The sequence below is a fragment of the Emydura macquarii genome, unplaced genomic scaffold (genome assembly GCF_026122565.2).
Source record: "Emydura macquarii macquarii isolate MOO-44397 ecotype Brisbane River unplaced genomic scaffold, CSIRO-AGI_Emac_v2 contig_1348, whole genome shotgun sequence".
Taxonomy (NCBI): domain Eukaryota; kingdom Metazoa; phylum Chordata; order Testudines; family Chelidae; genus Emydura; species Emydura macquarii.
In genome coordinates this window covers 3,164,978-3,190,837 of record NW_027131485.1, presented here as the reverse complement: position 1 = coordinate 3,190,837, position 25,860 = coordinate 3,164,978, and the positions used below count along the sequence as shown (strand labels likewise).

The window sequence follows — 25,860 nt, the reverse complement described above, 5'->3', positions numbered from 1 at the left end:
ATGGTGGAGGACGGGGCTCTGGGGGATCAACGCGGGGCCGCGGAGGTGGCCCAGGCGCTGGGCCGGCACCTGAGCGGCCTGCAGGAGCCCGAGCGGGATGCGCGGCTGCGGGCGCTGCGGACGATCCGCGCCGAGGTGCAGGAGCGGCCGCTCTCGGCCCCGGTGCTGCAGGAGGTCTTCGCCAAGCAGCTGCTGCGGCCGCTGGTGCGGTGCCTGGCGGGGGATCCGGCCGAGCGCTGCCGGGAGCTGGCCGTCCAGCTCACCTGCCACGGCCTGAGCCACGGCGCCCGGCCCGCCGAGGCCCTGCCCTGCCTGGTGCCGGCCCTGGCCCAGCGCCTCGGCCCGCTGCCGGGGCAATCACACGAGCCCTGCGAGGAGCTGCGCCTGGCTCTTATCCAGCTTGTGGGCCTCCTGCTGGAGCTCTGCGGGGCCGCCATGGGCCCCTACCTGCCCGAGCTCATCCGCATCCTGCAGGCCAGCATCCTCGACCCCTACCCCGAGGTCAAACGTGAAAGTTGCAGGTGTGCGGCCGCCAGCGCCAGGGCCATGCCAGGTGGGGCCCGGGGAAGGGAGCCAGGGGGCCTGGAGTGGTCTGCGACGAGCTGCAGCCACACGGGGTCCTGCCCTCGGATTTGGCGAGGGGTTAGTGGCCGGGGAGGAGGGAGATGTGGGACAACCCACGGAGGATGAGGGAGCTGCAGGAGAATTGTTAGTGGCCCTGACGGCGAAGCGGGTGAATTGGGGATAGAGCGTGGCGGTAGAACTCAGGGCGCTGGGCACCTGGCTGGAGGAGTTGCAGGTCTATGGGCAGTGCTGCTCTGGTTATCCTAACTGGGGATGGGGGCAGGGTAGAAGGAATGGGACCAGACACAGAACTACAGGGAAGATCCTGGAACAGGAGGAGAGTGGGATGATGGGGCAGAGATGCAAATGTGCTGCTATCCCAGTGTAACACACTATGCTAAATAAGATTATGTGCTATGTATATACATAAACATAGCAATATAAATCAGGTCCCTGTGCAGAAGGTGCTACATAAATGCAAGGTGATGTTTGCACATGGTTTGTTGTATGCACAGCTGAGCTTTCTCTCTTTCTCCCCTAACAGAATGCTTTCATATGCAGTCGGAATTTTTGATAAAACCTTTAATGCAAACAATTTCACACCAGCACTTCAGAGTCCGTGTTGCTGTGATTCAGGCCACAGGAACGGTGATACAGTTTGGCAACGGAAAGTCTGTAGATGATGTTCTCTCTCATCTGGCCCAGCGACTTTTTGATGATATTCCTCAGGTAACTCTACTTTTTTTTGTCTAGATTTTGCCCCCAACTTCATTAACATTTCTAGGGATAAAAATGATGTAATAAAAATCTGTTCACTTCTCAACACCAGCTAAATTGTGTTCCTAGCTTCATTAAGATTATCAGCTTTTGCTGAATTAAAGTTTTTATATATCAATGTACAAAGCTGGCCAAATATAAATTGGCAACCAAGGAGAGATCCTCAAAAGTGAGGGAGGATGGCATGTACCTTTGAATAAAGCTGTACTCTATTTTTTGTGGGAAGATGTGTGGTCTAGTGAGTATCAGAAGTTCTGAATTCTGTTTCAGTCTGTACTACTACTACTTGCTACATAACTTTGGAGAAGTCATGTAGAGCCAGGTTTTTATGGGAGTTAGGTGCCTAAATACTTCTAAAAATCTGGTCCTTTATCTCTTTGTCCCTCAGTAATAGGTGTATAATTGAAGAGCACTCTCTGTTTTGTTTTATGAAAGTCTCTTCACGGGCTGACAAAAATCTCTAAAATCAAAGGGATTTGCAGTAATCCTTGAGGACAATAGTATTTAGTAGGGAGGGAATAGGAAATTTGAAGACCAAGTGTACTAGAAGATCTAAAGTATTAGTTGACAGAGTTGGGTAGATAGCATTTGTGTTCTTCCTGAAGTCTTAAGGCTTGATCCAGCAAGGAACTGAGAGCTTGGTCCTTATCCAGCAAACCACTTACGTATATGTTTATACCTATGATTGGTTCCATTGACTTTTAGTGGAATTATTCACATACATAAAGTTGAGCACACCATTAAGTATTTGCTGGATTGGGCCAGATAGCAGGACTGGCTGCCTATGAATAATGTTATCTCAGGATCGGGGAACAGAAGCATTTTAGGTTAGATGGGTTTAATAAAATCTAGGTTTTACCATATCTACATCATATGTGTTGTTAGGCTTTGAAAGCCTTGCTTAAAATGTGCTGTATCAATAAAAATGTTTTTAAAAATAAGACTCTTCATTAATAGAGGCTGCCATATTTTTACCTCATTTCATAATGTACTGTCTCTAAAAGAACTACTGAGACTTAGAATGAGTATGACGTTATCCACCATTTAAATGGAAATACAGTATATTGGGGCAGTACGTTAGGGAATGATGAGCTAAGATAATGATGGTCAGGACATGTAGACAGGAAATGTCTAGTTTGCCTTTTTGGGTTTTTTTGTTTTGTTTTTTAAAGCTTACTTGTCTTGTATGAAAGTTCATTATTTTTGTTTTTGTAAATAAATTTGATAAATCGCTCTTCTAGATACTCTGCTAAAGTTTATTCTAATGTTTTTGTTTTCAAAGTTCTTCCCTACATGTTATGAAACTGTAGCAAAATTTGCAGTGTGTTGTTTCTCTCACCTTCCTAGGTTCGGCAAGCTGTTACAAGTGTTGTTGGAGAATGGCTGTTGCACCTGCGGGATAGATATTCTTACTTTCACAAGTTGATTCCTTTGTTACTTAGCAGCTTTACTGACGAAATGCCTGAGAACAAGTAAGCAAAACAAAGGATGCAGTTTTTATAGATAACTTGTATTAAAGTATTTCTATTCTTCCAGGTAACTAATAGGAGTTCAGGAAAATGTCCTGCTCTTTTAGGTAGCTGATTTGTTTCTCTCTACATGCAACTCTTCAGTAATTTTTTTATAAATGTTGCATTCAAATAAGTGTGATTATAAGAAGGGTAGAGGAGGTTGCATTCTTCTCAAAACAAAAGGGTTTGTTTTCCTGCCAGCTAGTTGAGATCTAGACTGTTTATTTCTGTAGAACTTAAGCTTCATTTAAAAAAAAAAAAAAAAGTTTCTAGCCATTAAAGTTGTATAAGTCAATGTTTGTCCCAGTGTATTCAAAGAAGTCTTCCAGATGGGTGTAGAGCAGCTTCTTGTTTTCTAGCAGTCTCATTTAAAAATGCTTTTATTCTGTATGTATGTAAAGATGATGGTTAAAACACTTTGGTTTTATACTGTAGGCAACTGGCTGTGAGTTATTGGAAGAAGATAGGCTTGCAGTGGGAAAAAGAGAATGAAGAAGACCTTAAGGATAAGCTTGACTTTTATTCAACACCATCTCATTATCCTGAAGGAGGTGAGTATTATAGAAAATCATTCAGGAAGCAAAATAACTGGCTCAAAAAGCTCCTCTTCAGTAGCCATGTATGCATAAAAGAGTAAGAAAAGGGAAGAAGAGGATGTGAAAAATAAGTAGTTGAAGACAGTCATAATTGTCTATGGGGACTGATCTTGTGAGGTGCTGAGTGCCCTCAGCTCCCATTAAGTTAAATGGGAGCTGAAGGCATTCAGAATTAAGCTCTATTTATGTATTTGCTTAAGGGTAGGATTTTCAGAAGCCATTCAGCATTGGTTTCAGTGAGAGCATTTATTCCAGTGGTGAAACTCCCATTGGCTTCAATGGAAGCAAAGTTTGGCTTACACTGAGTGCATTAGAAAATCCTATTTTAGTGAACTTAACCACAAACTTTACCTAAGTTTTACTTGCAGCTATAAAGATTGTATGTAATTGGTGCAAATGCACAGATAGAAAACTTGTGAAACGTACAGAAGTTATTTTTCCTTTTCTACCATTAAGAAAAATCTAGGGCATTTTTGCCATGGAGAAACATATCAGCCTGAATTAAAATACAAGTCAAACCAAACCACATGACTTTGTTTGTATTTGATTAGCGTTCATAGGTTATGCAGACTTTAATAAAGAAACTGCAACATGTTCTTCTTTGTTCTGTATTGATACAGTTCTCATTTTTGTCAGCGTGTCAAGTGTGTGATTGTAATGTATGTCTTTGCAACATTCTATTCAGATTTCTTAAAATTAAAATATATCGATCTACCAAGAGCTATCGCATCTAATAAAAACTAAACCATTAAATTATAGGCTATGTCTATTTGCTAGGGGTGTGATTCCTCTGCTCATGCACGCATGCTCCTGCTAGCTCTGTGAGAGCTGACGTGAACATAAATAGCAGTGTTGTTGCAATAGCACAGATAGCAGCAGCGGAGGCATGGCTGAACTGTGCCAAGTACGTACCCACTGGTTTCAGATGGGTTTATACTCAGCACAGCTCAGCCTTGCCTCTGCTGCCGCTATCTATGCTACTGCAATTACACTGCTATTTATACTCATGCTAGCTCACCAAGATAGTGTGAGTAAGTATACATAAGCTGGGGAATCACATCTCTAACTCTTGGTGCGAATACAGCCATATAGGAGCTATGAAAACAAAGACCACTATGGGCTATTGTATTTCCAGCACTGATGCAGTCTTTCTACCACTGCCCTAGGCTGTGTTACTAAAATGACTCCTGGATGCCAAATCTCTGTGTAAGGAAGTAAATCTGTTTTATTGAATATACTTCCTTGGTTTGAATTTTATGGTTTGAGCCAGATAGGAGGTCAACATGAAGTAATTGGCAAGTGCCTCAGCCACTGCTGAACAGTAGCTTGTATATGGAATGGGGTTTGTCATTCATCACATAGCAATCTCCCCCAAGGTAAATAACTAAAATTAGTACAAGAAGAGGAACGGATATGCAACCAAGACCAAGCCTGGTGTATTTGAGTATTGTCAGTATTCTAACACTTGCATGATCCTCCAGACAAGAGTGTCCATGCTAACTGGTCACTAGATGTTATTTCATGTATGAAAATGCAAGTTGGATCTTGTTCACTAAATAAAAGGTACTTCCTGGCTTTCTGTAGAAGAGGGTTCAGAGAGGCACTGAATCCAGATTTGGGAATTCCTATTCCTCCTCTGAATTTCTGTCTCCTGCTCTCTCACCCTTTCTATTGCTATTCATCTGTTCAAACTTGCCCCTCTGTTCTAATTGGTTACCATAATCACTGCCTTAATCAGCCCAAGGGATCTCTTTACCCTCTCCTCTGCCCCCGATTTTTTCCCTTTCATCAACCTCCAGAATTTTGGATCCCTCATCTTCCCTGAGCTGGATTTTGGAGGAGAAGGAATCTGTTAATAATTGAGAATATTTTAGAATTATTATACGTTGCTACATATACTCTGGTCCCTGCAGTCATTAGCAGAACATGCCCACACTCCCCAAAAAAACCTCAAAAAAGCAGTATCTGAAAATGAGACTATAGAAGTAAACTGTGCAGTTAACCTTAAAATAAACAAAACCCAGATTGTGTTCTCACTAGTGAGGAGATTTACATGCTTTCAAAGTATGGTTGGGGAATATCAACACTTCAGAAAAATTTAGGACTAAAGGCCAAAATTATTGTTGGTACATCTAGTGGCCAGAATGCACAACAGCTTTGGCTAATGGCTAGAATCAGTTCATAAATTAATATAGACATTTCCATCTTCTCCTAAAATAGTGTTATCCTAGACCCAGTTTTAACACCCGTTAATATTTTCTTATACGATAGGAGCCATTATCTTTTTTTTTTTTTTTTTTTTTAAATAAAAAGCCCATCTGCTGGTTACAGTTCAATGACTTTAGAAGTAGTGCTGCTCCTTCTCAGTGCCAGCAGCCATATCACTAGATGTACATCCACTGAATTGCAGCTCTGTGTCAAAATTCAGATTTATTGGGTGGTATCATTTCAGGTTTTCCTGTAACCTCAGGGGTCATATTTTTTCACCTGAGTCAAAGCCTGTTGTGTTGTTACCACAAATAAAAGTAGATGATGAGGGATATAGTCATATAGGGCTAAACTGTGATACTTTTACTCACATTTGGTAGTACTTTATTCTGAAAACAGACTTCACATAAAATATTTTATACACTGTGAGAGAAGCTTTCACAATCTAGCCCAAAATAATGAAGTGATTGGGATGGGGCTCATTACCATTTACAGTCACTGATTCAGGTGGTAGTTTGTATAATATTTAAATCTGCTTTCTATAATAATGCCAAAACAACTTGAAGAGGAGAGTGAATAAAAAGTTCCGCATTGAAAAAGGAATGAAATGATATTGCATAATTCCCTCCACTCAGCAACAAGGTGGGATTGGATGACACGGGATGGATCACTTGATAATTGTCCTGTTCTGTTCATTTTCCCCTAAAGCATGTGGTAATGGTCACTGTCAGAAGACGGGATACTGGGCTTGATGGACCATTGGTCTGACCCACTATGGCCATTCTTATGCCAAACTCTTTTTAAGGCAGAAACCATGTGGGGAGCGGAAGTACAGATGAGAACAGGGGGGACAGTGAGAGACACTGAGACATTAAGTCCTTCCTGAACAGTGAGGCTGAGACACCGTATTCATGGGATAGCGTGAATCACCCAAAAAAAAAAATTATTGGAAGAAAATTTGATTCAAAATTATGTAAAACTTCTAAGTATATGTAAAGTCAGCCAGCAGGGGTGGAGAAAATGGAAGCAGTTAAGGGAAACTACTGTACTTCTCTAGTTTCTAAGGAAAACTAGGTGTACAGCACAAACTAAACACTTCTTTGCACCATATCTTTTATAGGTAGCTTTAAAATTTGCACGTGGCATGAAGCTTGTTTCCTGTCTTAGGTTTGTAAAGTTAATGTTTAAAACTATGCACGTGATTGTTGGTGAGAGAGAGGATTAAAATGGGTAATTTATTGATTTCTACACTCAGATTTAACAGAACAAAAAGCTTTTACGGTGTGAAAGAATAAGATCATGCTTGACTTGTCTCTACCTGCCAATCACGTCACAGAATCCCCAGCAGCAAAATCCTTTCCATGACTGGGTTCCGGAGTCCTTTCTCCTTTTAAATTATATTTTTGTTAAAATTGTTTTATTTGGTAATGCTTGAGTGAAAGGGGAAGCACTTCATAATGGTAACTGAGTTGATAGAACTGTTTAGCCTTCAAAGCAGTCAAGTTGATCTGTTATTCTTTTTATTTTTTCTTCCTGTGATGTAAGTCATTATATTAGCTTTGGGGCATGTAAATGGTAAAGAATATTTTTACTTCCACTAGTGATAGGAGAAATATTTGTCATGAGTTCATATTAATAGATGGTCAGTTTCATGAATTTTTATAAAATTGCCCATCTTTCATATTTTTCCTTTGTAAAGACAATGGTGGGTTTTTAAAAACATGTGTAACTAAGGTTGATGAAAATTTTTTCCCTCTTCATGAATTTTGTGGCTCATTTTCTGAATGTAAAAGAGTACTCTAAAGCAATCTAAGTAGTTATGAAATAATGAAGCGGTTTGTTACCTATATTAAAATTGGGGTAGGATAGGGAAGAAAGAAGGGGGAGTCTGCTGCATCATCAGTAATAAAAACAGAACAACAAAAACTAGAATGACTTCTCCCACTTGATTCCAAAACATTTTAACTTACCTTAGAAAAGGAGGATTGTCATGGAAAGGAAATACTTTATTCTTATTGTTGTAATTAGTTATGGTGTTTTGGTAGTGCCTGAGGCCCTATTTGACGTGGTAGTGCCATAGGCCCCAGTTGAGACAAGCCCTATTGTGTTAGAATCTTTACAAATACATAGTGAGGTTACAATATAAATAGACAAGATATACAAAAGGTAGGTGAAAAGATGTGTTATCCCTAGTTGACAAAAGGGGGACTGAGACACGGAAATTAAGTGACCTGTCTCAAGTCACATAAGCAGTCTACAATTTCCTCACAATTCTGAATGAAGGAGCTGCCACAAGCATGAAAGGGGATTATACCTCTGAAAGGGTACCTCTATTGGTAATAAAAGCAACTGCTTACTCCATTAATTTTGTTTTTGAGTCTCCATGCAGGGGCCATGGCTTACATTGCATTACAGCACATCATGCTCAGCACCCTATTGAATGCTTGGTTACCAACCAATGTTCAAGAATCAGAAACAAAACCATAGCCATACAGCACATCCTGACTACTGTTTCCAAAAACCTGATGAGTCTGACTAATACTCCTCTTACTTGCTCTCTTTTACAAGGCATTTAGTTGAAGTTGTATGGGCTTGGAGTTTTCGGAATTATTTACATACTATCTCAGAAAATGTATAGTCAGAAATGTCTTCCAGAGCTAAAATGAATAGCATTCATTAGCTTCTGTTTTCTTTTTTCTCCTCTGCCTTCTCTTGAGCACTAGATTCCCAAATCCTTTTTCCTGAACACTTAAAATAAGTGAAAGTGGGGCTATTAAATTTTCCTTCAAAAGCATAAAAAGGATAGTACAGTTTCTTATCCTATAGTTAGGCTCAGCAAGATATCTCTGTAGTGGATCCCTTTACTCAGTTCCTCTGATATGTCGATAGCTTTCACTTGAGAAATCTAGGAATTCCCTGAGAATAAGAAATTGCTATTCTAGGAGAATAAGAAGTTGCTATTCTTCAGCCATTGGAGACCTCACAGAATCTGCACCAAACTCTTGACCAGATCGGACTTTGCTACAAATAGTCATCCCCAATTACTGTTTTAGGAAATAACCTCCTCCTACACCCATTGCAGCATCTTCACCCATGCCTTATATTCTAGAATGGGTGGCCATACATCTTTAAAATACCAAGATCAATGAAGATGTACCTTCAAAAATAGGTACTAAGAGCAGTTCACTGTTCAATACTGGCACCATCTACACCACGGGCCCCATTTCCAGGACTTTCTTTGGAGTCCTCTTCAGTGTTTATATTTACTTAGACCATTTTCAAAAGAGGTACAAAGGCAGACATCTCCTATAAATGAATGCATGTCATCAGGGATATGTCTAATAGTATAGTAAGTATCTCATGAATGCAATTTATGTGGGAGCAGCAAAGCTGATCAGTTCTGATGCTCCTACCATGGAAGAGAAAATATACCACAGGAGGGAACCTTGGTGCAACATATTAATTAAAACATTTTTGTTAATATAAATTGCATAATTTTTAAACATGTTTCTAGTGGAATTATTTAAATGGAACTTACCACTAATAGGAAAGTGAGCTACTTCATGAGCCAATCTTTGCTACTGAGCTGTATGAGACAATGTTCTTATCAAAATAAATATGCTTCGTGATGTTGGGCAACACACCAACTCTGCCCAGTTTCATTGGTTTTTTTTATACACCTTGTTTGCTAAAGTTCTGCATTTAAGTCTTCAGTGAAAAGATTAATAGATAATTGCAGAGCGTTCTGAGGAAATTACCTGGTAATTTTGTACTTCAGTCCTAAGAAGTTAATTACTTTAAGATAGCTTCCTGCCATTGCATCCGATCCTGTCTCTCTAGCTAAGCATGATAAAAGAGAAAAGGATGATTTTCCCCTGAGTCTTACATATTTCTTGACATCAGAAGGTCTGATATCCTTTGATCCCTATTAGGAATTTGTGTTGTTTTGTTACAATTTTTTTATTTATCTGTGTATGTCTACCATGTGCTTTGTTTCAGTTTCTAGTATTTTACGTTCCTTTTTATTCTTTGTGATTATATGTTTTAACACTTGCCTCTATTTGCCTCCTCTTCAAAACATATTTTAAAAACAATTCCATGATAATGAGTGATTCATTGTAAATCTAAATTTCAACATCTAGGAATTCCTTCTTTTCCATTATGGGCTATAATGCACTTTCCTTAACCATCCTTTTGTACTAGCAAGCTAATGAACCTGACACCTCAGCTTTGTGCTTTGATCTCAAGGCAACAGACACTGCGGGGGGGGGGAGAGGGGGGAGTGAATGAAGGTTGCCCTAATATTCAATGCCATCTTAACGATTGAATGGCTTTCCATTGAGTGACCATTGCCTTAGGATACAGATGCAAACAGTTTATAGTAAAGGGGGAAAAGTCTTTAACAGCAGGTAGGTACAGGGATAAAATGTCTGCATTTGAACATCTGAAATGAAGGAACTATTGAAAAGGAATGGTCAGAATCCTTTTTACAAAAATTTCTGCCCCAGGTCAAATAGAATGCCACTCCATATTTGTTTTCTCAAGTCAATTCCTTCATCTGACCTTTGCTATTCATTGTCAATTTTTATAATCCCAAGTGCTCTCTTCCATACACAAAAGAAGCAATAATCAAATGGTGACTTTGTGTTTTAATGAATTTTACTTTAAATAGGAACTTCTTAGGCATTTTTAATAAACCTTTTTTACTATGAATGATGTTTACTTTGTGTCAGATTTCAACCTTTTTTTACTCAATGCTGTTTATTTTAGATGAGGTTTTTTTTTTTTTTTAAATTTGTAGCCACATAAGCAGATGACGGGAAATGTCCTGAAACAATTGAAGAATTTCTTTTAGGGAATTTACTTTACTTTACAGACGTGATTACTATATCAAGGCACACAAGGAGGCACAGTGGCTAATTTGTGCTCTGTCGTGAGACCCTGAAATGAATAATTTTTCTTTTTGAAACCTGTATATAAACATCATAAACACTGCTCTTGTAAGTTTTTTTCGTTGATGTTATACAACTTTCCCTATCCTGTCTGTAAATATGCATGGAATAAATAATGTCATTTCTCTTACAATTGTGCAAATGTCATGGAAAATGTTTCCAAACATGGATATATCAACATAGTCCTGCATGTAAAGCACTGGCCTGGCAACATGGCGACCTCTTATATTCCCAGCTCCTCCATGGACTTGTTGCGTGATATTGAGCAAATAATTTCTCTGTGCCTCAGTTTCTGTATCTGTAAAATGGGGATAATGATTTATTCACCTTCCTCTGCAAAGGGATTTGAGCTCAGTACTTTTATTTTGTTACATATTAACAAGTTTTCAAAAGCCAGCAATTCTCCAATGTTTTCTTTCTTTCCATTGTTTTTCTCCATATTCATATGTCAGACTCCCATTTCAAATACTTACTAAGTGCAACACTCACTTTTTGCATTTTATTTAAAAGACAAAGGGCAGATTTGGTATTCCAAAAAGAGGAAGGTTTAATTATTCTGCAGCATATATAGTTTGTCTGGAAACAATAAGCAAACTTTTATGCTTTTCTCTCAAAATTGCCTTTTTATAGCATTTGGTTCACACCTACTGTCATTGTTTGTGATCTCATATCAGGTAAAATTAAAGCTGACATTTTACACTATTCAGTTCCTATGATATGCTGCTTGTCTGTTCTCCAGTGGTCTTTACATTATCTAAGTTAAAGAAGACTTGCATTTCTAATGTAAAAAAACCCCACAAAAAACCTTAAAAATCAAACACAAAATATATAAACTAAGAATAATAATTAAAAGGGATCAAACTCAAATTTCTTTTCCTTTGCAGCTCTTGTATAAACTTGTTTTTAGTTTCATTTAGGTTTTTTTTTTTTCCTTATCTTGTAAGTCAGATAAAGAGTCAATGAACACACCAGGCCAGGCTGCTTTTCCCTCCAAGATTCACTGAAGGGAAAGTGCGACAAAAATAGGATCAGTTTTATCTCTTAGGCCTGCTCTACAGTTTTTGTATGTATATAGCTATTTCGGGAAGGGGTGTGATTTTTTTTTTCTTCCTGAAATAGTTATACTGGTATAAGCCCTACTGTGGGGACAGTTATACCAGTATAAAAGTGCCTTATACTAGGGAGTTTATTCCCCTTTCTGTATGGCAATAAGCTGTATAAGTCTAAGCAGTCTTATGCCATTAGACCTGTGATGACCACATTGAGGGATTGGGGGCAGGGAGATTGTATTGCTTTAACTACACCAGTATAGTTAAAGAGGTACATCTGTTGTGTGTAAACAAGGCCTTAGTGTTGAGAAAGCTCTGTGCAAATGTTCCTTGTAACTGCTAGTTCTCCTGTAGGGATCACTAGGAGCTGGAAATTTTTCCTTACTTGGTTTTCAAGATGTTCCATAATAGTTCTATAATGCTTTGATTTTTTTTTTAAAGTATTTTAATGCAAATGTCATGTTCCAGTACCATTTTCTGAGTTTTTGGTTTTCACATCCAACACCTCAAGCTGTTGTTCTTGGCTAGTAACATGTTTGTTTTGTTTATAAAATCTGCTAGATACAATTGAAATCCTTTCCTTTAGAGGACGTGAAGGATACTAGCTGCTTGGTTGCAGTTAATGTTTCTCCTGCTATTTCGAAGTCTTTTGACTGCTATTTGCTGTCTCAGATTGTGTTTGAGCCACATATAACACCAAACTTGTTTAGGAAAAAATCCAGCTTTTCTTTTTCTTTTTGTTTGTTTGCTTCAATTTGATTCTGAAAATCAGATCCCTCTGTCTCTGGCATTATAATAATAAAAAGGAGATTATCTTTTTTGTTTTATTTGCTTTTGTGTCATATGCTTTGAGATTGGCTAAGATGCATTTGCCGTGTTGGTTGGTGAGCTTCTTATTTTCTTTCCCTTCCCCTTCATAAATTTAAAAAGAAATAAAGCATATAATGTAAATACTAACTTTCCAATCATATGAGCGCTTTGAGATCTACTAATGAAAAGTGCTATATGAGACTTGATTGTTGTTGTTATTATTATTATTACTTATTAAATAAATACATTTTCAAAATGCTACATGGAGTTTTTAATTGTGCAGCGCTATTAAAGTCAATAGCATTCACACAGATAAAACTACATGCAATGTTTTGAATCTTGTACTTCACATAGGAGCAAAGCAGACATTATTTTTGTCATGAATCAAAACCATTAACCTTTTCTAAAATTTTCCGTAAAGTATTTGTAATGCTTTTCCTGAACTTTATTTCTATTTTTTTTCCCCTAGTGGTTCGACCAGAATTAGGATGCCGGGAGCTTGTTACGAGAAACCTCTCCAAAATTCTTCCAGGTCTCTGTCATGATGTAACTGATTGGGTTGAAGGCACAAGAATAAAAGCATCTCAGCTTCTGTTTATATTGTTGCTACATGCGGAGGATCACATTACACAGCACATGGAGCTACTGCTTAGAACCTTGTACCGAGTATGCTTAGATGAAGAGAATAATGTGGTTAGAAATGTAAGTTTGTCTTTATTAGATATCTACAATACCCTAAACAAAGACCCAATCTTCAATAGTCTTGAGTCTGCCCTGAATGGGGCTACTTACTTCAGTTCCCACTGAAGTCCAGGGGAGCAGAGGGAAGTGCTCGCTCTCTCTCAGGGTTGGGTCCATATGGCTAGAATTGAACTATTTTTAATGAACTGAAATAAATTTTAAATATAATTTTACTTAACTTGTTGGGGCAAGTCCCCACCCTATATTGGGCTCAAAGGAGCATTCAGCACATAAACAACTAATGACATGAGTGAATTGGGCCCACAGTTTCTCTTCCCTCTCGTTTGATGTAAGGCTCCTAAAATCATAAGCTGCCATCTCATTCTTCCCAAAGAATATAAACTAATTTTACAATTGCCACTAGTTAATAGTGTTTTGAATCTGACTTCTCTTTTACAAAATGTTTCAAAGAAATATTATTAATATTATAAATAACGATTCTGCTATTGAACTCAGAGGGAGTTTTGCCAGAGTACAGGCTGCACGATCAAGACCCCCAGTGGTTTTAAATATTTTTAAAGATTGTAGATTTTATGTGTATTTGTTAAAATAAATTTATTTTTGTAGGATTGGTGGGAAGACCAAAACTGAGATTATTTAAATAGATTTCACCTCTTATGCCAAGTGAAGCATTAATAACCTCTTAAAAATCATAAGCAGCAGATTTAAGTGTAAATGCCTTGGGCAACAAAATCCATTTTAAAAATATGTCCAGTTCATGCCCTTTCTAGTTAATTTCACTTATCTCTCTCTGAGTGCATAATCTAACCATAACATTAAGGTATGTTTGTTTCATACGATAACCATAATCAGTGTTCAGATACATCAGTTATACAAATAAATGCTTCCTTCCTACTGTTGTTAGACAAGAAGTAGAACACTTTTTCTGATATAAGCCAGTGCCTTTAAAAACACAGTTCTGATTGATTTTTATCAACAGACAAAATACTGATCGATTATCAGTCGCTGCTCTATTTACAAACTAATTTAACCAAATTTATCAAAGGATGTACAGGATAGATATTTTTTATAATTTTAAGAAATAAATCTCATTCATGTTTATTTCTTATTACTGTCACTGAAACACATGAAAAATAAGTTGTAACAAAAAATTCCATTGCAAATTTCCAATTTTTGTTACTTAGAAAAATTGGTAGAATGTATTTCCCATACACTGGCTGCAGATAGTCCAGGCAATGTCAACAAAGTTGGTTTTCCAAATCAAGCTTCTATATGGGTTAGTATTATTATTTAAGCCATATGGAGTCTAGATCGCATTTCTGATCCTTACTTCTCTCTACACCCTCTGAATTGCCCCTCTTCTCAACAGTCTGCACTCTTATCTCAGATTTTAGATCTCTCCACACCCTTCTCCTTGATTCTACTCCAGACATCTCATCATGGGCCATGCCACGTCAGGCAGAGATTGAATCGGTTCTCACAAGCTTAGCAGTGGTGCACCTGATCAGCACTTGGAGGAAGAAAAACTCAGAATGCTGTCGGAAGCAGTACCAATGATTCAATGAGGGGCATTCTCTGCCCTCTGAGTCATCACTGAACCAGTGCCTGAGCATTGGGTTAGAGGATTCTACAAGTATGGCTACACTGCAGTTAAACAGGCTCGCGGGACTCAGGCTATGAGATTGTTTGATTGCAGTGTAGATGTTTGGACTCGTGCTGAAGCATGGGGGATGGGGTCCCAGAGCCTGGGCTCCAGCCTGAGCCCAAACGTCTACACCACAGTTGAACAGCCCTGTAGTCCGAGCCCCGCAAGCCTGAGTCAGCTGACATGGGCCAGCTGTGGGCGTTTAATTGCAGTGTAGACATACCCTATACTACTGGAGGTTCTGGATTTGATTTTATTCTACCCTCTGACAAAATATAAGATACAGCAATTTGTGCCTGTGACATTTTTTTTTCTTCTGCTTCATGACATTGCTGCCACGGGATCCCCATTGTGATATCTTGTCCCCTGCCATGTGGTGTCAGAGCCCCTTTCAAAACAGGAGTGTGCACATGTGCCTCTGTTCTAATATTCTAGGATCAAGTGTATAAAAGCCCTAACCCTCAACTATCCCTCAGTCCATTTTTTCTGCCCCAAAACAAGCAGCAGTGAACTCTCATTCTTTCCCTGCATTGGGATTTGTGTTTTTAAATTGTTTGTTTATTAATAATTTTGCATTTTTTCCATGTTTTTTTTAAATTTGTGCTCATTATCTGTTAGGTTCCCCTGGGCCCATGGGGAAAGAGGTCAGGGTTCAGGACTTCATAGGGATATTTTGTCACAGTATGAAGGAGGCTGAGCTGGGTCTTTGCCTTCATAAAAGGAAACAACTTATGGCAATGAGTTCCTATCTGACTTTATCTTTGAGACCAAAAGCTTAGTAGGGTTCAAAAACAATTCGACACAAGTGAAGTATCCAGTTAAATCAGATAGAATAAAAAAATGTTTGAAGAGGTATAAATCCTCATGTGTCAAATCTTAAGCTTGCCACGAACTAATAGGGGTTAGGAAGAAACTTTCCTTATGCATGGGTAATTCAATAATTGTCCCCCTTTTGGTTTCTTGCATGTGTCTCTGAAATATCTGGCCGCTATCAGAGACAGGATAGAGAACTAGATGGAACTTTGATCTCATGGCAATTCCTGTGGATAGGTGACATTCCAGCAGGACTGCATGCAGGCATGACAAGGCTGCAAAATGCATGAGTGTCATATGAGATGCATAGTATTTGGCAGCTCTGCTAGCCCTACGAATGAAAGATTGAAAGCAGCAGGTCTTCCTGCATGGCAGTATGCATGCTATCACTAGGCTGCCACATACACTCAACTCCTCTGCATGCCAGAGAGGGATATAAAGGTGCTTCTCTAAAACACAGTTTTGAGAAGAGCGTGAATGCAACAAAAAATGGATTACTTTTCTGAGGGTATGTATATATAGATAGATAAATGAGGGTGGGGAGTGTGCCTCAGAACAGTGGTGGTGGGAGGAAGCTTGAACCAGTAAATCTAGGACATCTGGTCACCCTAAGCTAGAGATCTATTACACTGAAAGTTACATACTTCATTTCTGTGCTTTACAACTTTCTCATGGAAGTCTGATGCTGAGAAAGGGTGCTTGCGTGCCTTATTATGAGATTTCTGAACACATGTCAAAATTTTTTCATGCATGCAGTCATTACTGAGTGAGTGGAAAGGCCTATAAGCCAATTGCTAAAGTATTTAAAAAACAGCTGAAATCATAAAAAGAGAAAGGGCCGGGATATGATGAATGCTCTTTGTGTTTCCAAAATAACCCTGAAGTTATATTTATTCTCTTTTACAGTGTGTGAAAGCAGCAGAGCTGATTGGAACATTTGTCAACCCTAAGGTATCTCTGAAGTTACTCATGTCAGCCCTTGAGAAAACACCTATGCCTTCTTATCTCATGATTCTAGCTGCAGTGATACGAGGTTGCCCAAGACAAGTTTTAAAGCCTCATTTGGCTTATCTTGCCAGCACACTCTCACAACCTGAGATCTGTCAGCGATCTGAAGAGGTAAGGATAAATGGAAAATCCAAAACAGCCCAGGATTTAGATCACTGGTTCTCAGACTTTAAGTCCTAGCATACCACATCTAAAAGCCAAAAGTGATTGGCAAACCACTTTTGTTATTTTTAAATGTCGTTTAGAATGGATTCTTGTTCTCATACTATACTGCAAAACCACCTGATTGTGGCCCACATATCGCAATTTGAGAACCACTGAGTTAGACTGCATCTCGCCTTAATATAACTTTATTTTTTTCAGTCTGCAAAATTGTGTGTAAAATTTTATAAAGTGACAAGTCCCCTTCTACCATGGAAATACTGGCTAAAAGCAGCTTTGTTTAAGTTAATGTGATCTTTGCGCACAAGTCTTATTTGTGATTGTCAGTTTGCACACAGTCTTGCTTATGTTCAGTTCAAACTATCCTGGGTTATTTAGGTCTTTGTTAGTATTGTTATACGATATTGATATTTTCCCAAATATCAGAACTTCAGGTTAACTTTCTGCTTTTAAATCCATGAACATCATTGTCATTTACTCCAGTGGGAGCCCCTTGCATTCATCCAAAGGCACGATTTGGCCCTTGTTTTGAATAAGTGCATTGTGTACAGAATCCAAACAAATGAATGTGCTTTGACCCTTCTCAGCCCTGCAGTCCAGCTAAATAAAAATGATTGATGCAGAGCGTTTTCTTGGGCAATACTGATTGGCATGTTATTTCACAAAGAGAAGTGCTTCCTTTTAATGTTAGGGGTTTTTTGGATATTAATATTTGATTTTTAAAAGGCAATGATGAGTGTCTTAAATGTGCTTTTAGGAAGTCTTTGCAGAGCTTTAAGATGCACTTCCTAGGTTTGGCTTTTTTCATCCTAAGAATGCAGGATGAAGACACTTCCAAAATCATAAAATTGTTCCTAAATACACACATAACTAACATGCAGTAGATGGATTTCATGGGAGGTGAGCCTGAAGGCCATTCTTACTATACTATTTTGAAGTGCCTTTGTGTGCCATATAGTGAAAGTGATGTCTAAAATTAATTAACGTTAAGACATTGCATGTATTTTTTTTCTTTGGTGTACTTCTTCATCTGTTACATACAGAATAATTAACACACGCAAAGAAAATGTAACTGTTCACCTGAAATAGTTCAGCATGTTCATGGATATGCAGTTGGCCAATACCCTGTCTCCAGAAGATTCTTTGGAGCCCCTTGTCAGATTTAAAATTCCTTTTAAGAAGATTATTCTAGTGTCACAGGATCTGTGTAATTCTCCCTTGTAGTTCTTCCCTCTTTAAATCCTTGTTCTAAAGAAATGGGTTTCAGTGATGCTTAGAATGCTTAGAATTGGCCTCAATCATACTGAAATTAATTATGCTTAGGGTCTACTCCACTGGAAGCACCACCTTCTGGGTGTTCAAACAATGAGTCCATAGTACAGATCTGCAAAATTGTCATGTGGTCTTCTATAAATTAACTTTATTAGACAATATAGAGAGTAGACAGACCCACATTCATCTGTAAATGCAGCTTTTGACAGTGTTCTCCTAGCTTTAGTATTTAAGAAATTATTATTCTCTATTATAGTGAGAGAATGCTATGCAAATGCCATCAGATAAATAACATTTATAGGTAAGAAGTATTCTTAAGTTTCATCTATTTTCTTTTTGGAGGGGAGCTAATCAGTTGTATGACAATGGTCTCTTCCATTGATAAAGAGTATAACAAATCTACAAAATCATGGAACTCTGCCTACTGTGATCTGCTATGCTTAGTTACAGAAGACTTGCAAACTGATTGACAAGAATTTTGAATGAAATTCTGTCCCCATTGAAGTCAGAACTCCCATTGACTTTAGTGGGGCCAGGATTCTGTGCATTATATTGCAATAACTAGGATAAACTGGCTGTAGGATACATACCTTCAGGTTTCTATGCTTCTGTGTACTTCAACATCACTGTGCTACCTGACATGTTCAGAAATTTGAACAACATTTGAGATCAGCACAGCAGAAGCATTATAATTTAGATTTTCATTTCAGGATAAGATGAAAATTTTTCTAAGAACCCCAAAATTCTTTAAAGTATTTATCCAGCATACAGCAATCATCGTGTTGGTTAGCAGGATGATCATTAATTTTTCTTAACTGGACACAGTAACTGCTTCCACAAGCAAAAGATATGGGAAGAGAGTGTTAATTTGTTGCTCTACAAAAAACGTGACATTGGTCATTATAAAATGGAGTGCATGTTTGGAACAGTAAACAGGCATCCACTTTAGCAGGATATGCAGAATTTATCTTATTTATTACTGTCATCTACTAATACCTTACTTTTAAAGAGGATTGTCAGTTTTACTGAGCTGTGAAAGAAAAGGTGTCAAACATTGTCCAAAAAAAGTACACAGTTCATGCTTTTCTTTTGTAGATCTTTTATATGGAACAATTGCTTTGCTGTGTACAAGCGATAACTGAAGTGTGCCAAGAAGACTGCAAAGAAACTAGCTTGCAGCTAATGAAAATTTTAGTGACAATAATGGCAATACCACGTGCCGAACATCTTCATGAAAAGGTGACACTAACTTTGAATGTTTGTTTTAAATTAATAAAATTCTGATTTTTTTTTTTTTTTTTTTTATTATTGGTAAGATGATTTTTCTAAATCTAAATGAAATGTAAGTAACCTCTATAAATCTCCCTGCTGTTAGGCTTCAAGTCTTGGGTGCACTTAACTCAAAGCTGAGCAGTAAAGATTAAAGAGTTCAAAAGATTCAGTCATTATGTGACCTGGGTGCACACATAGAATGCTATAAACTCTGTCTGCTCATTCTTTGCTCAAGAAGTTCCTTTGGTTTTAGATTGAGTAAAGACCCTTACTGAAATACCTAGGGTCACATCCTCAACTGGCATAAATCATTATAGCTCAATTAATAACCTGATTTATACCAGCTGAGGATCTGGACTGTAGGACAGTAGTGGTTTTTATTTTGTTTTGGTTTTTTTTACAGTTCTTTCAAAATCAGCTTTTTCTTTTTGTTGTTGCAAGAGAGAGTGGTTGGCATGGATTTAATAATCTGAGCATGGGAGTGAAAACATGGAATTCCTTAGTTCTTAATTACAGCTCTGATTTAGGTCTTGGTTGTGACCAAGTCCTTAAACTTTTATGCCCTCATGTATCTCCAAGGGCTGTTGCAAAGGTTGGCTAATGTTTGGAAAGCATTCTGAGGATTTAAGAGAGTTTTATTGTTAGTCAACAGTCCAGACACTGAAATTTCCTGCTTTAATATATCAAGCAGATCTAAATTGTTCTGTAGCTCTTTTATTTCCTGATTCTCTTACCAGAAGATCTTCATAATTGCTTTGCTATTTTTCTAGAGGTTTTTTGTTTTGTTTTTCTTTTAAAAAAAAACAACTTATTATTATCATCATAAGTAATGCATTATACTCATATATAGTGCTTTCATCCCAGAATCTCAAATTGCTTATCAAACATTCAGTTAAAGTCGTATAACACCCTTGTGTGGTAGCCATATCCTATTTTATTACAAGACAGGTAGGTTATTATACCCACTTTACATAGCACTATTAAAGAGGGAGAATTCTCATAATCAGAAGATGCATTACTGACTATGAATATTTTATAAGATTGAATAACTTTTTATTTTAGGCACCATATAAGTTAAGTGTCCGCAGGTTAAACACTTCACCCTGTATGCTCTTCCTATTAGAAATTAATCTAACTTTCTCTTGTTAATGACAGCAATGATAACCCCTCGGAATTTTCTTCTTTCACCTAAGTCCTTCTCAAAGATGTAAACAGTCCAGGAACAAATTCTCCCCATCGCACCTATATTCTTGAAAAGCCAACATTTCTCAATTTTATGCCTTGAACCAATGAGCCCATGAAGAGGTAGTATCTGGCCTGGAGATTAACATTCAGAAGTCTGTTTTACTATAGTGTATAGCTAAAGAAAATTAAAACAGCTTGATTCAGCCATAATTTTTGCACCAGGCTAGAAAGAATTTCAAACTGTCTAACCATATTTTCCTTGCAACATTGTTTTGACTCAAACAAAGCTCCCCTATATGGCCCAAGAGGCCAGTAAAGCATTATGATTGCACCCCAGAAAGAGAAGAGAACTAAATAAGGGAAGGTTGCAGTGTACCATTTGATTATGTTGGCCTTTTGCCTTCATATCCTCCACAAGGCTTTAACTGTAAAATCTCCAGAGTTGCCTATAGAGAACCATGAACTAGTTGAGAGAGGCCTTACATGAGCTGCATTTTATTTTGTAGCATCAAGGACTCTGTTGTGGTGAGATGAGCAGGAATCTTCCCTTTAAAAATGTTCTCCTGAATAAACTAAATGGTCCTAAAGAAATTATAGAACTGGGAGAAGGGGCTTATCTGAAGGGAAAAGGTAATCCCTAAAAGGATCTCAAATCCAAGGATCTTGTTAGTCTCCTAGACCAGATATTGATGGGAAAAAACAAAGAAGTTTTGCTGAGAGTCATCCTGCTAAAGGCTAAAAGCAGACTGCCTCCAAGTGTGGTCTAAGGCAAACAAGCATGTGGCATTAGGGGAGCCTTGCTTGGCAATACGTTCCTTTGAGACTGGTCCCAAGTTCTCTTCTGGCTACTGAAGAACAATCAAACTATTAGCCCAAAAAATGGGTTTCAAAATGGATTTTTTTCTGTGGATTTTTTTTCTGCTCATTGTGGCTTTTACAGTAGTTGACCTTTTCACCTCCTGCCAGAAAGGTTAAAAGGTGTTGCAGTCATTCTCTAACATCAAGGACAATATCTATAGATGCTGTGTTAGTAAGTTGTCCTTTTTTCTAACAATTATCTCATCTCCTTCATTCTCTTCACCCTCTCCCAACTTCACCCCCCCCCCCCCCCAGTTAAATGCCAAATAAATCAGAAAGCCATCCTTACTCACTATAACTCCTTGGTGGCCTACCCAAGTCTGTTTTTTCCGACCTGCTTCTTAATTTGATGGCTGTTCTACTTCCTCTCATATAGCTTCCAGGCAGGATAGTCCAAAAGCATGTGTTTTACCAGTATTTATGGCCCTGTCACTAACAGGCTTTCTCCAAAGAGGCATATCCTTTGAAAGTTAATCTGAAAGAGAGAAAATGAAACAAAGCTTACACAAGTATTGAAACAAGGTGCAAGAGATTCTTTCAAACTCAAAGTCAAATGACACAAGGAACTAATGTGAGTTGTTATAAACTTTATGGTGAATGGGTGAGTCTCCAGGCAAAAATATCCATATATTACGCATTTCTGCCTTTTTGGCTACAGAATGGACGATGGTGTGCACAAACCCACTTTCCAAACTTCGTAAATCCGTAGTTTTAGAAGTAAAGTAGTTTCATAGAGATAAATCCTGGTTCTTGCATAAGACAAAGAGAATTCCCCAAAATTATTAAAGGCTTTGGATATTCTTGCATTTACAGATTTTTTTTTTTTTTTAGTTGACATTACTGTGGAAGGAAGTCTTTGTTCTCGTTAGCTTTTTTTTCAGCAAGACACACAATCTGGCAATGAGATTGGGTAGTTCCAATATTTCAGGTTTGTCACAAAAACATATATAGCCTGATTTTTCAGTTACTGAGTAACCTAACTCCCAACAATTTCAAAATGAGCCACAGCTTTCAGCATCTCTGAATATCAGCCTCATAATGCTTAAGGCATTGTCAAGAATTTATTCAACTGTGGTTTGTATATCTGCAGATTTCCCCCTTCCCTCATTATTAAGGATATGATGAAGTCACGGATATCACGGATTCCGTGACTTCTTCTGGGGCAGGACTGGAGCAGCTGTCAGCCCAGGGGCTGCCAGAGTAGCAGCTGCTGGAACAGCTGACCTCTGGCCAGCCCTGGGGCCCCGAAACAGCTGACCAGCGGCCCCCAGCCCACCGGAGCAGCAGCCAGAGTTGGGTCAGCTTCTCTGGGGCTGGAGCAGCAATGTCAGCCCCTGCTGCAGGAGCAGTGGTGGGGCTGGAGCAACTGCACCCCAGAAGCGCTCTGTTTGTTCCTCCTCCCCCAGAGTATTTTTAGTAAAAGTCAGGGACAAGTCACAGACACCTTATGTTCGCAACCTGTCCCTGACTCTTACTAAAAATACCAGTGACAAAATCTTAACCTTACTCATTATTAATCTGCTTCACATTTAAAAGGAAAAGTATTGCTTACGTTTTGTGAAGCCCCATAAATTCTACCTTGAATGCTCTAAGAATTTCAATATATTTCTTGTTTGTTTCTTCCAAAACCTCCTCAAAGTACAATAAAATACTTTTTTTACATAGTGCCTTACATGCTTTGTTTCGTAGGTTGCTATGCAATTCATATAAACAATTCCAAAAAGCAAAATATTATATTGAAATAGTTGGTCCATAGAAAACAAATGGCTTACAGCTAGCTTAAAAGTAGAAATGTGTTGCTTTCAGAAGAGTTCCTTATTCAGGATCAAAAGATCTTGTGTATATACCTGAACCGTCTGAACTTTTGCATTACTAAACCTATAGGCTATTATTGAAGGAGACAGAAGGTTGCAGAGATACACGACATATTCATTGATGCCCCACCAGTGTACTTCTAATTGTGAGAGAATAGCGTACACTTCATACTTACTCAATTTTAACTCCTCTGCTGATCATTTAGTGATGGCACCGATTTCTTTGTGGGAGACAGTGTAGCCTAGTGCATAGAGCATTGGATTCGGACTCAGGAGAACTGGATTCTATGCCCAGCTCTTTCACTGGCTTACTGGGTGACCTCAGGCAAGTCAAGTCACCGCTCTATGCCTCAGTTTCCCCATCTGTAAAATGGGATGATGATACTGACCTCCTTTGTAAAGTTCTTTGAGATTTACCAATGAAAAAACACTATAGAAGAGCTAGATTTTATCACTAATGACCTGTCCTCTAGAAGATGGAGACAGGCCATCAACTAAGCATCATGAAAATGGGGTGAAACCACCTCCTAAGCACGGTGCTTCGTTGGTGGTCCTCCTTTTCTATAGAACTCATTTCAGCCATCAGCTGGCAACTCTCTTCACTACTGAACTTGTCCAAACTTGAACTGATGATGTAGCAGTTTGAAGGCTTTATATTCCTTTATCATTCTCATGAGCCGTATAGTCCCATCTGGTACACTTTGTTGGTATGAGGATAATTGATCATTTGTACTTACAGGTCTCTGTCATAGTAATGTAAATTCTTTGACTAGAAAGAAAGAAAGAGAGTTCTTTCAACTCTTTGACTAGAGAGGCTGTGTATGCTTGAGGACCTCTACAGTGTTGGCTAATGCAGGATTGGTCATATTAGATATTAAACATTTATAGAAATTAAAAGTAACCCCTGCCAATTTTCTTAAGAGACTCAGTCAAATGTATTACAAGGTTGTGAAACTGATGTTGCACGTTTGCCTGTCTGTGGATTTCATGTGTTTCCTCCTATGTTACTAGCACAAATGGAAAGTTTGAACAGTTTATGGTAAATCATCTGTGAACAATGCTTCTATTGTATCCTTTGATTGTAATTACATCATTTTGTACTTTTTTTTTTCCATGGGAAAAAGAAGAGTTTGTTGTGATTGTTTATATATAGAACGATAGACAATGGTTTTGATCTCAGATACACAGCGCAGTTTCATGGAATGGTATGATTTATTTACAGGTCAACAAAAATGCTTCAGAACTCAAGTACTGAGTAATTTTGACTAGAATGCAAAGATCCTCCAGAAAGGAGCAATGCATTGTCTTTCGTGCAGGCAAAGTTGCTTAAAGTATAATCTTTGTACTTGGCAAATCCTGCCTTTTCTAAAATCTTTTCACATCTGGCAGTTCCATAATGACTTGTCAGGCAAAGCGATCTATCTTCAAAATTCTAAAGGGCCCAGATACAGAGCAGTTGAGTACAGTTTAAAAACAGCAAAATTAACACACTATAATTTGACCTTCAACAGTTAACTGCAACTAAAATTATGTCACCCATATTCACGTTGAATACACCATAAGTAGTCCTGTTGGAGTCAGTGAGGATCTTGTGGAGTTAAGATACTACTCGGCGTGGGGATATCACAGTCTGGCCTTTAGGGCATGATCTAAAGTTTAGTGAAGTCAGTGAGAGTGTATTCATTGACTTCTGTGGGCTTTGGATCACATCCTTAGTGGCCATGTACTTTTGATAGGAGATTTAAAGAGTTATAAAAGCAAACAATTGTATGCATGAATACACCTCTGTTATAGATGACTGTGAAAATCCTTATGCTTCCTTGCATAACATAACTGTAGCTTGTATAACATAACATAACTGTTATATCGTAACAGTAGCTTGTACTGTGAAAATCCTTATGCTTCCTTACTAGTTCATCTGGTGTTTCTTTACTTACATGTTTCACTTTTTCCGCACTGAATTAATGAAATTGGCTACATGTAGAGATTAATGTCAATACTGTCCCCAAACTGGCGGGAGTTGGGAGTGCTGCAAAATGAGTGTGCTTAGCCGCTGGGAAGATGGAGCCACACCTTGCTTATTTTTCTAAAGAAACATTCTGGCTGATCCAAGAAGTAGTAGCAATAGCCTTTGGAGGCAATCACATCCAGCTGTTCTCACTGGAGGGAGGTCACCTCCTGTGTAAGTGTTTTAAGCATTATTGAACTGGGGAGGAAACCACTTCTTATCTACATGAAAAAGTAACTGTTTTACAGTTTTGATTGGCTTATAGGTCCTTTTATGTGACACTGAGTTTCATCAGTTTTGATGTTGCATTACAGTGTTCTGTGTGATGTCATTGTGAAGCCAAAAGAATGTTTCCATTTAAAAACTGAAGTTAGCGGGTATAATTCTGTGATGAACGATGTTTAAATATTGACCATGACTCCCCTAGTAAGAAACTGAGAGGTTGTTTTTTTTGTCTCTTGAGTTTTCTTATATTTTTTTTAAAAAAACTAAAAATAACCGATACTGATAGATATGCCTGTGCTGTTCTTGGAATTCTTGGTGGTGATGACATTATGGTCAGCATCATAAATTTCTAAAAATGATTTTTTTTTTTTTAAACCAACATTTTGGTTAAATACACCTATTTGGGTTTTTTTTTTGTTTGTTTTTAAA

General features: G+C 38.2%; 1 protein-coding gene across 2 annotated transcripts in view; it reads left to right on the top strand.

Annotated features, from left to right (window-relative positions):
- Positions 1–25,860, top strand: part of DNAAF5 (dynein axonemal assembly factor 5) — a 44,364-nt gene continuing 18,504 nt past the window's right edge. Inside the window, exons 1-7 of one of the 2 annotated variants that reach the window (XM_067550913.1) lie at positions 1–553; positions 1,109–1,293; positions 2,689–2,813; positions 3,288–3,403; positions 12,937–13,169; positions 16,534–16,746; positions 19,165–19,308. In XM_067550913.1, coding sequence (XP_067407014.1) covers positions 1–553; positions 1,109–1,293; positions 2,689–2,813; positions 3,288–3,403; positions 12,937–13,169; positions 16,534–16,746; positions 19,165–19,308 — 1,569 coding nt within the window. The remainder of the gene's footprint in view (positions 554–1,108; positions 1,294–2,688; positions 2,814–3,287; positions 3,404–12,936; positions 13,170–16,533; positions 16,747–19,164; positions 19,309–25,860) is intronic. The other variant, XM_067550914.1, reaches the window with a different exon arrangement.